Consider the following 13,145-nt stretch of genomic DNA (forward strand, 5'->3'; position numbering starts at 1 on the left):
TACCTGAGTACAATAGTTGATCCTCTCTAAAATAGCTGAGAAGTTTGGTCGATGTTCTGGGCAGTGTTGCCAACACTGTGTCATAATCCGGTAACTACAACAATAAAAAATATTTGGCAATGAACAAATCTATGTCTGTATGTAAACCAAAGCATTTTTGGCAGAGTACTGAAAAAAACATCCAGCACTAACTCATGTGAGATCAAGCTGTACACTTGTTATCACATTGAGTTAAATCTGGGACCCTGGCACTGGATAAGCCCTAAATCTACATAGATACATAAATTTATTGTTATTATTAACACTCCTCCACCATTATGTAGTAAAGACTAGGTAGTCGCAGTGATTCCTGAGTAGGGGTTTGAAGCTTAAACTGCTACTTACACTGGTCCCGGGCAGTTCTTAGGTGGATCCATGCGTCCTCCACTCGTCACATATTCCAGCACCTCCTGATTGGTCTTACAGGGGTAAGGCATGTAGCCCAGGGAGAAAATCTCCCACAGCAGTACACCAAATGACCTACAGAGGGAGACAAATGATGCACTTAAACAGATACTTCCCTCATGGCTACAATGAGTTTAACCAAAAAAAAAAAGGGTTCAGTGAGAGTATTTTAAAATAGGATTAAACCATTTCAGAAAGGTCAACTGATAGCTTAAAGAAATGTAACACAAGGGAAAAAACATTACCATGTATCAGTCTTGCAAGTGAAAATGCCCTCTAGGAAGGCTTCAGGCGGCATCCATTTCACTGGTAGCATGGCACGACCACCCTTCCTGTAATAACTGGCCCTGCAGGGCAGAAAGCTACAGTTTGAAACACTCAAATAATTGTGTCTCAGCGGTTTTCAGCCAGAAATGTCTCACACACCAGTTAGCCCTCCTCTGGGCCATGATGGAAAAGTAGGAGGGTGTCATAAGAATTCAGACAGCACACTAGGGAGCATACGGCACACTGCAGCTTGAGACACACCAGATCAGTCACTTATCGTTATTAGTGCTGGATCTAATAAAATGTTGCATAGCATTAAAAGATGCCGTGGCAAAGAGAACCAACACACACTCAGGAGCACGAGTAGGATACGAAAAAATTGTTTCAAAATTACGGGATTTTGATGAATACCAAATTTCTTGTGTAAATGCTTCTATGAACGATTTACGAATAAATCCGTTTGTACGTAGCTTATGCATTTTCTTATATTTTGCTATATATAGAACAGTTTAATCAGTTTAATCAGCAGTTAATCAGGGTATTGACTGTTGGTGCTTACATTTATATATTTTTCTATGGACCTCAAGTGAGATGCTAGTAAATAATCGTTTATCAAATGATGAAAGCAGACAGTAATGGCACCTGTATATGTCACGAGCCATTCCAAAATCTCCAATTTTGGCTACTCTCTCTGGACCAGGACAAGTCAAAAGGCAGTTCCGAGCAGCGATGTCTCTGAAAAAACCAAAACGATATATTAAAGCATTTTATTTTCTGATTTGATAATCTCTAAAGACTAAGCAAATATTTTGAACTAATTCACACTTCTGAAAGAGGCTACACACTCACTTAATTTACCAGTAGTATGTAGTTCAGTGGAATTATTTTTTTCTCATTTTATATTGCATATAGTGAGAATTGCACCTGGGCCATTCATTATAGTTCACAAATGTTACTGCGATATTTCTGCAGTGTTTAACTACCTATGAATGAAGTGGTTCTCCTCCAAGTATCGGCAGCCGAATGCAATGTCTCTGGCCATGTGCAGCAGCTCCAGCATAGTCAGAGAGGAGGGCTGATTCTGTGGGAGCCGAATTGTCAGATTACTGTCTCATCACACTGTTAGTTTACAAATCACACTGACTCAAGACACACACTCTACCCCACAGTACACACAGGCTGTTATAAACCTGACACCTCCTATGCATATAAATTTGCTCTTGCACATAAGAGTGAATCAGTCACAGTACCCGACCCGGCAGACAAGATGCACACCTAAACACATGTATACACACTGTACAACACACATACTCGAGGCACTCACAGCTCTGGGGCGGTTCTGTCTCAGAAAGCTCTTCAAGTCTCCTCCAGTCATGAGCTCCAGAAGAATAAATCTGGGCAGGATCTGAAGACTAACTCCAATACAACGCACTATGTTCTGATGGTTGAACTTACTGCAAACACACACATGCACGCACACCTTTTTTTTTAAATACACAGCACTATATGTACTCAGTTAAAAATCATACACAGATCCAAAATTACTGGCACCCATAGTGAAGATGGGTAAAAAAGATTATGAATTAACTTAATCTCACATTGAAAATATGAGAGAAATTTAATCTTTAATTTAGGTCATTTTATTCTAAGAAAACAAGAACTCATCAAAAATATATATTTTTAACAAAATCACATTTACCATAATTACTGGCACCCTTAGAAACAAATACAAACAAAATGTAACTAAAGTAAATTCCCATTTATATTTAAACTCTTAAGCAGTCATCCATGCCTTCCTGTTTCACTCAGGTAAAAATATGAGGTGACAGAGGCCAGAATAGAGACTAGAAAATACAAAACAAATGAGACAAAATTGTGTTGATATTCATAAATCAGGCAATGTCTGTAATAAACCTGTCTGGAAAAAGATGCAGGTGTATTGTGCTCCCATGCACAGTGACGAGGAGGTTAGAGATACAACAAAAGGATCACAGTTGGAGATTTGTAGACAGATGTGAGCATACGAGGGTCACTAAGTTTCCAATAATAAATAGTTTTTACATGGAGGTGGTGCCTAATTATGGATTTGACCCCAAAATGCTCACATCTGTCCAAACAGGAAAGTGTGCCAAAAGAAAACATTGTCTTTCATCTTCATATTAGATGCTACTGGATCTGAAGGGAAACAAGTTCTGTAATCAGAGGAGCCAAGAATATAGTTTTTGATGACAAACACTCAAGAATGGTTTGGTATAAAAGACAAAAATAACTAATCCCCACTGTTACTTATGAAGGACGATCTGTGGTGATGTGGGAGCAGTTTTTCCTCCAAAGTCCCTGAGAACATTGTTAGGATACATGGAATCATGGACTGCATGAAAAACAGGAGATTTTAAATGAAAATCTGAAAGCCTCTTCCAAAAATTTACAACTGCATTGTGGATCTTCCAGCTGGACAATAATCCAAAACATAAGTCCAAATACACACACACACACACACACACACACACACAAAAGATCAAGCTTTTGACATGTCCATCCCAGTCTCCTGACCTAAACCCCACTGGTGAGAGCTGAAGAGGTTGACTGAGGACCCTGAAGGATTGAAAGACGTTCTGTATTGAGGATCTCATCCATCATTATAGGATAAGACTTAGTGCTGTCATTTTGGCAAAGGGAGATTGCACAAAGTACTAAAGGCAGGAGTGCCAGTAATTATGACATATTGGTTTTGTTTTTTAAGAAAATATTTCAATATTTTCTTAAAATAAATGGACTTCAGTTAAAGGTTAGAGGTCTCTCACATTTTCAGTGTGAGTTTAAGCTAATTAACCACTTTTTCAGCACTTCTCACATATCACACATATGATAATATGATCACATTACTCTATCATGGATTTATTTACAGAATACTACTTATTTTGTGGCACAGGTGAATATACAGTGAGGCTTTATACTTCCTGTAGCTGTCATTACAATAGCCAGTTTATCAGCCTGCAGGATTGTGCACTTTATTGTCCTTTTTCTTGTAACAGGTTTCAACCATAGTAACTCAAACAGAATTAAAACATCATCATAATGTGATTGCTAGAGAGTTTAAAAAGTATGTGTGGATGGATTTAAATACTAGTTAAACTAAAGCACTTCACTACATGAACCGCTGTCAAAACCTTTGAATTTTTTCCCCCCATCAAGCCTATTATAATCCAAGTAGCAAGGAAAATTTTGTCAAATTATCATTTCGATCTAAATAAAGCATGAACCAACAGTGTGGAATTACACTATATGGCCAAAGGTATGTGGGCACCTGACCATTACACCCATATGCACTGTTGAACATCCCGTTCCAAAGTTGGTCCCCCAGTTGCTGCTATAACAGCCTCCAATCTTCTGGAAAGGCTTTCCACTAGATTTTGGAGCGTAGCTGAGGGGATTTCTGCTCACTCAACCACAAGTGCAATATTGAGGTCAGGCGCTGATATTGAGTGAAAAGACCTGGCAAGCAGTCGGCGTTCCTGTTCATCCCAAAGGTGTTCAGTGGGGTTGAGGTCAGGGCTCTGTGCAGGCCACTTGAGTTCTTCCACTCCAACCTTAACACACCATGTCTTCATGGAGCTTGATTTGTACACAGGGGCATTGTCATGCTGGAACATGTCTGGAATTGACCCTTTAAAAGAGTCCTTAAAGGATAGTCGTAATGCTACAGCATATAAAGACAATTCTATACAATAGTGTGCTTCCAACTTTGTGGTAACAGTTTGGGAAAGGCCCACATATGGGTGTGATGGTCAGGTGACCACATACTTTTGGCTATATAGTGTATCTAAGGCCACTAGTTCACTGCGCCATACCTACTGTCAATTATATTTTTTAAATGTGCATAATTAATAGTTTGATTGTTTTCTTTTTTTTCAGAATTATAAAAATAAGTATCTGGAGCAAATGGTTTGTTCTCAGACATTTTACAGCAAAAAGCCTTAAAGCATACATTAGGAGCTCTAAATTAGGAGTCTTTATTCAAAGCAGAGACAATGTCAGTAGCCTTTAGGGTATTGTTCCTGCTACATGTCTGAAGTGTGGAAATAAAAGAACAGCTGCTGTCTGAATGCAGAGGGCGTACAAACTGGACCTTAACTACTAACAGCTGTGAACTGGGCAAGCAAAAGAAAAATTTAAAGAAAACAAAACATCTCCCATTCAGGTTATTTTACTAAAATGGTCTGGACTATCTCTCTCTTTTGTCTCTTTAACACATGTGTATCCATAGAAGCTTTATTTGTTTGTGTAACCGCGTGTCTGTAAAACATACCTCATAATTAGTGCCTCCATGAGGAAATCCATCTCATCTTGCTCAGAACAGATTTCCGGAAGAGTCTATCACACAGGCACGGAACGAAAGACAGACTTAATTAAGAGCGATCAAACGCAGACCCCCCCTTTACACAAAAACAGTGATACTGACCTTAATAGCAACCTGCATGGCAGTGTTGTCTCCATTCATACCCAGAACCTGACCTTCATACACTTCCCCAAAAGCACCGTGCCCTAAAGCCCTGCAACCAAAATGCCTTGCACTTTATTGAAACTCAGTCATTGGACAGGCACTACTAAAATGATGGAGGAAACATACAGTGTGACACTAACCTGATTCCAGCTAGCTTAAAGGAAAATCCACCCTGAACAACATAAACTTTATACTTCACTGTTGTAATGTTTGTAATGAAATGCTGAGATGATTTTTTTTAGTTTAAACTTCTTTCATTGACATGTTGGTCTATACTTTCACTTTAATAGTTTCCTACCTTAACCACAATGCCATTCAAATACCTGCCAACAGTTTCACCAGTGAGATTTAGTTCTATCTAAAAAGACAGATGCAGCAGCACTTTATTTCTTTAGTCTGTCCAGCTCTCTGTCCTACTCATCTGTATACTCTGCTCAAACAGATAAAGTTCCAAACTTCAACTTCCATGCTTATACTGCTATCAGCACCATCATGGATATCATCTCACAGACCTCCAACTAGCCAAGTCGAGTCTGCCGTGTATTGTATAGCTGCATTGCATTCTGGGACTTGGTATTACTATTTGCTGCCTTCACTACTTCTACAGTGGATTTCTCACTAATATTACACGGATCATCACTGGAAAATGGTGAGTGAAAAAAGAAGGTCTTGCTCTATTGATTTTTTGGAGCTAACAGTGAAACATGACCATGATTCCTTATGTTTGAGTTCCCTTATGAGTCCCTTATGAGTATACTGAATTATTATCTCCTAACTTCTAACAAAAATAAAGATAATACAGCACCAACCAACAAATTAGTACCATAATCACTAAACACCACAAATATTTCAATGTAAACATATTTAATGTGTTCCAGGGTGGACTTTTCCTTTAAAGGTTCTATGTAAAACCCTTCATCAGAGAGTTTTTCTCTTTTATGAAAGATTACAAGTAGAACCCATTTAGAAAGCCAGAACTGTTAAGTGTAATTGTAATATTATGCTTACATGCTAAAGATAAGTTTTAACAGATTATCCTGGATATGATTTTAACCAATTAGTCCATAAGGCAGGAGCACCTGAGGAGGGTGATGTTTTTGCGTGGAACCTCCTTCAGCTCACACAGTGCTGCAGCTTTACCAGCGAAGCAATAGTTGGGGTTGTAGTCGGTCATGATGATGGAGGAGCGAATCTTGCTCAGCTTGTGTTCGGGGCTCTGCAAACATACCCGGACCGCATGGAGGTGGTTCTTCTTGCGGTAATACACTGCAGGAGCACAGAGCACAAGGTTAACAAAACAGGAGGTGCACATAACAGAAGACCCACACTGCACACCATTTACAGCTCAATCTTGTTCACCATTAAATGCAAGAAATTTATCCTTAACCTTTCTGTAATGGAGGTTATGAAGACTAAAGAACTATTTTAGTTATCTTACAACATGATATGTCATAGAAAAGTGCAATATATTCAAATATATGGAATATGACATTATCACTATTACCGCAACAAAAAGCAGAACATTCAGAAGATCTAAGGCCACACACAAAATACTGAATCAGGAGTGCACAGTGCAGACAAAACCCCACTTTCATTTTAATTTCTTATTATATAATACAGACTAATGCATTTGCTTTCAAGATATATTTTAACATTTCTTTGAAAGGCTAATGGCCTAAGTTGTGCTTAGCAGTCTTTAAGATACAACTTCCAGGGACATTTTTTTCACCTGTCATGTCCAGAGCTGAAACTAAAACCAACAGACTGTCTCCTGGGAAGCTCTCAAAGAAGCAGAGATTCTAACTTCTTCCTAAAATAATACTCAAATGGCCCAAAGCTGTTCTAATGGGGTAAACTGTGTCTGGGTTGGTGAGGCGCTTGCCCTCTGCACTGCCAGCTGAGCAGGAAGCACTCACCCTCAGGAATGGGCGTCCACGTCCCCGCTGCAGGTTGGTAGTCTGCCTGTGGGGGGCACTGCGTGGAGGTGAGGGGTTCCCTTTGCTGTCGAGCGTGAAGCGAAGCTGGCAGGAAGTTGACCAAGGGAGGGGAGTGGGACAAGAGAGGGGAAGGAGTAAAAGAGGAAGGGGAGTTGCCCAAGCACAGACTACCAACCTGCATTAGGGAGAGCTCATGGGAAAAGACAAAAGTTAACCACCAGTAGAGCTCAGGAGTTATCACCAACTGATATGTGTATTAAGGTTCCCAGTCCAGCAGTAGTAAATCAAGGAGAGTGGACTTTTGGATTGTATTTTTACATAGACACATTAAGTTCTAACACGTAACTAAAAATGGAGCTCTACCACCACTGGAGAACCTTGTACGCATCTCAAGCGCACATCAATTCACAGGAGTTTGGAGGAAAATATTGAACCCATATGATACCTTGCATGTGATAAAATGTGCTTAATGAATCATGGAATTTAAAAGGTTTTAATGTTATTTTGCCAAGATTTATTATAGAGAGTCGTTATTTATCTTATACTGACTTAAAAGAACATGTGGCACCACATTCTGCAGTTATTGCACAAATCAAATATATGCAACAGTCCAAAATATTTTGTATGAATAAGTTAGGTTAGGTTAGGTTCAACTTTATTGTCATTGTCAGAGTACGAGTTCAGAGACAACGAAATGCAGTTAGCATCCAACCAGTAGTGCAAATAGCAAATAAGTTAAAACAAGGTTATGGTGTAATAAGTTAACAGTTTACAGTGGTAAACAGTATGATGCATACCAGTAATGCAAATGGCAATTAAGTTAAATGGAATAAATATGAATTATGGTGCAGTTAGTTGAGATAAACAGTGTACAGGTAGTGGTAAGCAGCATGATGCATGCAATATGATGCAGTGGATACATACAGTGGATAAAAATGCAGATGTGCAAATAGAAATAATGTGCAAATAACAGTCTGATATAAATAACAGTAATAATAATAATAATAATAACGACAGATAATGCAGTAAAGTGCAAGTACTTGCAAATAATTGCAGGTAACAGTAGCATCTAATGCTAATGTTTTGTTATTAGGTGGATCCTGGCAGTTAACGCTTGGAAGCTGAGTTCGGCATTAGCACAGCTGAAGGGAAGTAGTTCATATTCAGCACCATCAAAGTCTTACAATGATATCCTTGGCCTAAAATGAGGTTATATCACATATACAGTAGGAGTAAAAAGCTTCTGGTGGTATGTTTGTCATGATCTTTTTGAAATTTGTTTTTAAGGCAAATATAATTAGTGAAAGTGATGCTGTGGCAGCGGGGGGAGTGGTCAACTGTGGGCTGTGGGATGAAGAAGGAGTCGTGCAGAGACAGTGGGTAAGAAGTGAGTGTCCACACTTTTGTGTGATTAACTGGTTGCTATTATATATCCTGTGTGTCTTGCAGTGAACAGCTGAACGCCGGAAAGAGAGACATGGTGCATCGCTGAGCAAAATGATTGACAGTGTCTGACTGGACACAGGTTTTCCTTTCATTTTCTTTGTTATGAGAACACCTTCACTGAAATGTATGGAGGAAAAAAAAAAACACAATAAAGACTCTCTCTACTGCCTGCCTCCAACATCAACAATTCTGTCACACTTATCAGGGTATCACTAATGCCTTTGTATAACTCTACTCTATTTATTTCCAAAACAAATGAATAACTTGAACAAGTTATTCAGCATATCTGAGAACTTATTCAGGACTGTTGGAAAAGCACTGCAGCTTATGAAGCCACTTGAGAGAATGCCAAGAGTGCGCAAAGATGTCATCAAGAGTACTCAATAAATTATAGCATATAAAATCATTTCCATTTATTTTAGGCACTGCATAATTCAGTATGAATCATTTCATCATTTTACTTTCCTCACTTCTATTCTAAAACATGGGAAATATTAAAGATAAAATTCTTCTATGTCCAAAAATTTTAATTAGTATGTAGTCAGTAGCACTCTGACTGTTTCTGTTTTTTTTTTTTTTTTTTTAAAATAGGGCTGTCCATTTTTTTCTACGAAGGGTCAGTATGGCTTAAGGTTTCCATTCCAGACAAGCAGGAGCTACAACTGTAAGTTGCATCAAGTAGTGTATATTTTTTCTAAAGCATATGAAGCTAAGTTGGCTTCTGTGACCAGCTTGAATCTTCCCAGCAGCCCACAAATATGCCAAATCCTGTGTCTAGGAATAGGGAAAAAGCATAGTACTCATCATAATGAGGTCAGGGTATAGCAGGTCTGATTTGTTTGATATATTATTGCGAATATTGTTGCCGTTATTTTTTTCTAAATTTATAAAAATCTGATATCTTTCAGTCAGCAAGAAAACAAGAGTTATGGGTCCATGAACTGAGATTTTGGAAGAGCTCTTCATAATTACATTTACACTATAAGAAGGGTCAATTCACACTTCATACCTGTTTATTTACATAATGCTCACATTAATGCTCAAACCACATTTATGTGAACAGCGCAGAGATACATGAAATATTCCCTGACCATCCTGGGCTAGAAATTATGTTTTAAAGCCCTAGGATTTTAGGTATTAAATAGCAGCAATAATAGTTACATTGATAAAATAGCACTGAGAAAAGTTAGATATGAACTAATTTGCCCTCAGTCATACACTAGTATAGTACAAAATAATGGATTGGTTAACAGCAGTCACATTATTGATTCTCTGCTCACTGATTTGAGCAGCAAGGTTCAATACTGCTGTCACACCAATGCTGTTTTCAGCCACAAATTGGCCGATAAGGACTCCCTATCCTAGCAGCCCTGCAAGTCACATGACCTGGTCATGCGCCTCACTGATTATTCTCGCCTGTCTTGTGTTTCACTAATTAGTAACTGTAAGTTCCTACTTCTCTGTGTTTCATTGATATTTCATTGATGTTTATATGCGTACAGGCATTGGAATATTCCTGTAGACATGGTTGTTGTAAGTATGCCTGATTTGCCATTTCTAAATACCTAGCCTACAGCTAAGCATCTGTTAGTACCCAGAATTCCTTGCGGACTGACTATGCGCATATATCTCCTTTCAGTGGATTTTCTGAATAAGGTTTTTACATGCAACAAACTTCTGATTAAAACAGGCATATTCCAGGGGTGGGAATCGGAATTTGGGGAATCAGAATATTGTCTTAATCTGAATCAGGCAATCGGATTGCGGCGTTTACACACATGACTCAATACTAATTAGAATATTGCCAAATTCAGATTAATATTGGTATATTGATGTGCATGTAAACGTAGTCATCGTTAGGCTTTTGTTACATTTCACCTCAGTTGTCTCATATATGTAGTTTACCATGTTGTTCTTGCACTTGCTCTTGTTTTCGTTTGTGAGTGATCCACGTTTCCACGTTGTTTGTTTTGTTTTTGTTTTCTTTAATAAAACCTTGCACTTGTATCTGCCTCCCCGAATCTGACAACGACCTAATTAGGAAAAAAATTATTACAAAACATTGTTAATAATGATTAAAATAAAGGGTATGCAGTTGGCTCTTTAAAAAGTCATTTGTAATTGCTGAAGATTGTAATTATTTTTCTCTGTAAAGTTTCAAAAATAAAACGACAGCCACATTTTATGAGTAAATTTATGGTCTAAATTATTTTATGATCCAGGGAAAAAAATCATGGATCTAAAAGGTTCATTTTATGAGTTATCCTGGCAATGCTTTACATTACAATTCCCTTAACAATTCCTTTAACTAACATTATATGCTGTTTTAGTTAACATTGACAAACCATGAACTTCAGCATCAATAAATCATAAATAATGTAACATTTGTTTAACTGTTAACAGATTCACTTCTGTTAATTCAATCTATGGCTAAAAATACGTATAACAGCATGTGACTAAATGTTGATAACGTACTGGTCTCCAGGTAAGTTATTATATAATTATAATTATATAAATAGTATACCAATATAAATATTATACCAATATAATATTATCCAGCTCTGTTCTGAATTTTGCCTGTTAACAACTGCAAACATTCATTCAAGGTATTATTTATATTGGTCATTTTGGACTTTACTGGTATTTACTAATTGGGTTTCTGAACATTGGTTAATACAGGTGTTGATTATTTGGCTTATTTGGTTAAACAGTTAATATGAATGTTAGTATTGTTAATGTTAATATTATGTATGATGTATTGGTGCTGAAGTTCATGGTTTGCTCATGTTAACTAATCTGTTAAGCAATGTATCTATTTTGAGTTTATTGTGAATCTATTAGTATAAAAAACGTTAATACATTTTGTCCAGTTTGCATGAAACATTGATGCTCACTTAATGACAGCTTCTTCTCAATGCAACTGGAGTTCTCACTGAGTCTCAGTTTAAATGTCACTATGGAATCTGGCCTGCTTTCTCAAGACTGTTTGCACACTGTCATTATATCACAGCTATTGTGCTACTATGTACTTATGTTGTTTTTAAAGTTATAAATGTAAAGTTTTATTGGGTGTCAGGATTCTCGCACAACTATTGTCAGGTGCTGAATACAGCATGCCCTTTTTTTTTTTTTTTTTTAATGTCTATTTCTAGCACCTGGCACTCCAAATCTAGCAATCCTAAACCTGACACCAAAATAAAAATGTTCAAACATTGTAACACCTGATTCCCCTAAAGATGATTTGTTCCTCTTGAGGAATCATTACATAATTGGTGCAGTTCTATACCAGTACAGTCAAAGAAAGCAGATGGGTGGAGGGGTAGAAAAAGTCAGAGGCGGTGGAAGGTGGAGGGGACGGAGTTGAGGCACGACTGGAAGAGTCTCTTACTGAGAATGAGGCAAGCACAGGTCAACACAAGACCCGTCACCACAGCGGACGCCACCACCGCCACTATCAGAGACAAGGACGGGTGTCCAGCGACCATGGAACCCTGTGTTTCTGCTGGGGGATCAAGTATGGAGAAAGAAATAGATCAAAGAAAATGAGAACGTTGACAATAAACCATCCATAATTCAGAACAAAGGTTTTAACATTTAGCAAATATTTTTAATAGGTATTGTCCCTACAAATAAATGCATTAATACCATACATGTCAATTTAAGACAATAAATAAATTACAGCTGCATTAATATAAGTATACATAAAATTACATGAATCTGTAAATCTCCGTCACAATATATAGTGACAATTATATTGTGAATTAGGGCTGCATAATATATCGAAATTATCGAAATATCGCAAATGTAAATATCGCAAGGGCTTGCGGCAACTGAATGATTTTAATACTACAATAAGTTATGAAAAGTCAAAGTTTTAGGGCAATGCAGTTAGCAGAGAATGCTTTCTTTTCCTCAAAAGAACATGAAACGTATGTTGGTTATGTCATTTTCAGTTTTTAAATATATATATATTTAAAATTCAAATTGATTTTACACACTTATAGGATTTTTCTGCAGTATTGTGTAGCCCTATTGTGAATTATATAAATTTATACCACAACGCTGTTTCTCAAATCAGACTGTCAAATCTGAAGGTGTGGATTAATTTTCTCTAACCTCATGGCTCTGACAGTATTACTGGCTGTAATTCAAATGATTTATATTAATGTGCTTGTTCTAATGTGTTATCATTTCTATAACAACAGCTCATTTACATAATCTAAGGCTAATAATAGATAGTTTAAGAAAAGTACTATTTAACAAAGAAAAACATATAAGCATTGATATGCTGAAGCTTTCTGTAACTAGACATTTATTTAACATTTATGGAAGAAGTCTCAGGTGTCAGCACTTTGTAACAGTTGGAGGTAAAGCCATAACTTCCATCATGGGAGAGTCTTCCCATGGACATCCCATAACATTAAATGTAACTAGAAAAGACTAAAAAGCACTGATAAATCTTTAGTAAATCACAATGGTATAAGAGGAATAAAACACTTCAGGACACACTGTTATAGGAAAATAATCCACTTTATGGTGGTAACGGT

General features: G+C 37.3%; 1 protein-coding gene across 2 annotated transcripts in view; it reads right to left on the bottom strand.

Moving 5' to 3' along the window:
* The window catches only part of ltk (leukocyte receptor tyrosine kinase), a 69,294-nt gene that overhangs the window by 4,046 nt on the left and 52,103 nt on the right, over positions 1-13,145 (bottom strand). Inside the window, exons 19-28 of one of the 2 annotated variants that reach the window (XM_026934534.3) lie at positions 11,987-12,097; positions 6,295-6,481; positions 5,174-5,264; positions 5,021-5,085; positions 2,036-2,165; positions 1,695-1,792; positions 1,354-1,446; positions 690-791; positions 385-519; positions 4-94 (exon numbers count right to left, since the gene is read on the bottom strand). In XM_026934534.3, the coding sequence (XP_026790335.3) occupies positions 4-94; positions 385-519; positions 690-791; positions 1,354-1,446; positions 1,695-1,792; positions 2,036-2,165; positions 5,021-5,085; positions 5,174-5,264; positions 6,295-6,481; positions 11,987-12,097 (1,103 nt within the window). Of the gene's footprint in view, positions 1-3; positions 95-384; positions 520-689; positions 792-1,353; positions 1,447-1,694; positions 1,793-2,035; positions 2,166-5,020; positions 5,086-5,173; positions 5,265-6,294; positions 6,482-11,986; positions 12,101-13,145 lie in introns of both variants that reach the window. The other variant, XM_026934533.3, reaches the window with a different exon arrangement.

Source organism: Pangasianodon hypophthalmus, chromosome 10, assembly GCF_027358585.1.
Source record: "Pangasianodon hypophthalmus isolate fPanHyp1 chromosome 10, fPanHyp1.pri, whole genome shotgun sequence".
Taxonomy (NCBI): Eukaryota; Metazoa; Chordata; class Actinopteri; order Siluriformes; family Pangasiidae; genus Pangasianodon; species Pangasianodon hypophthalmus.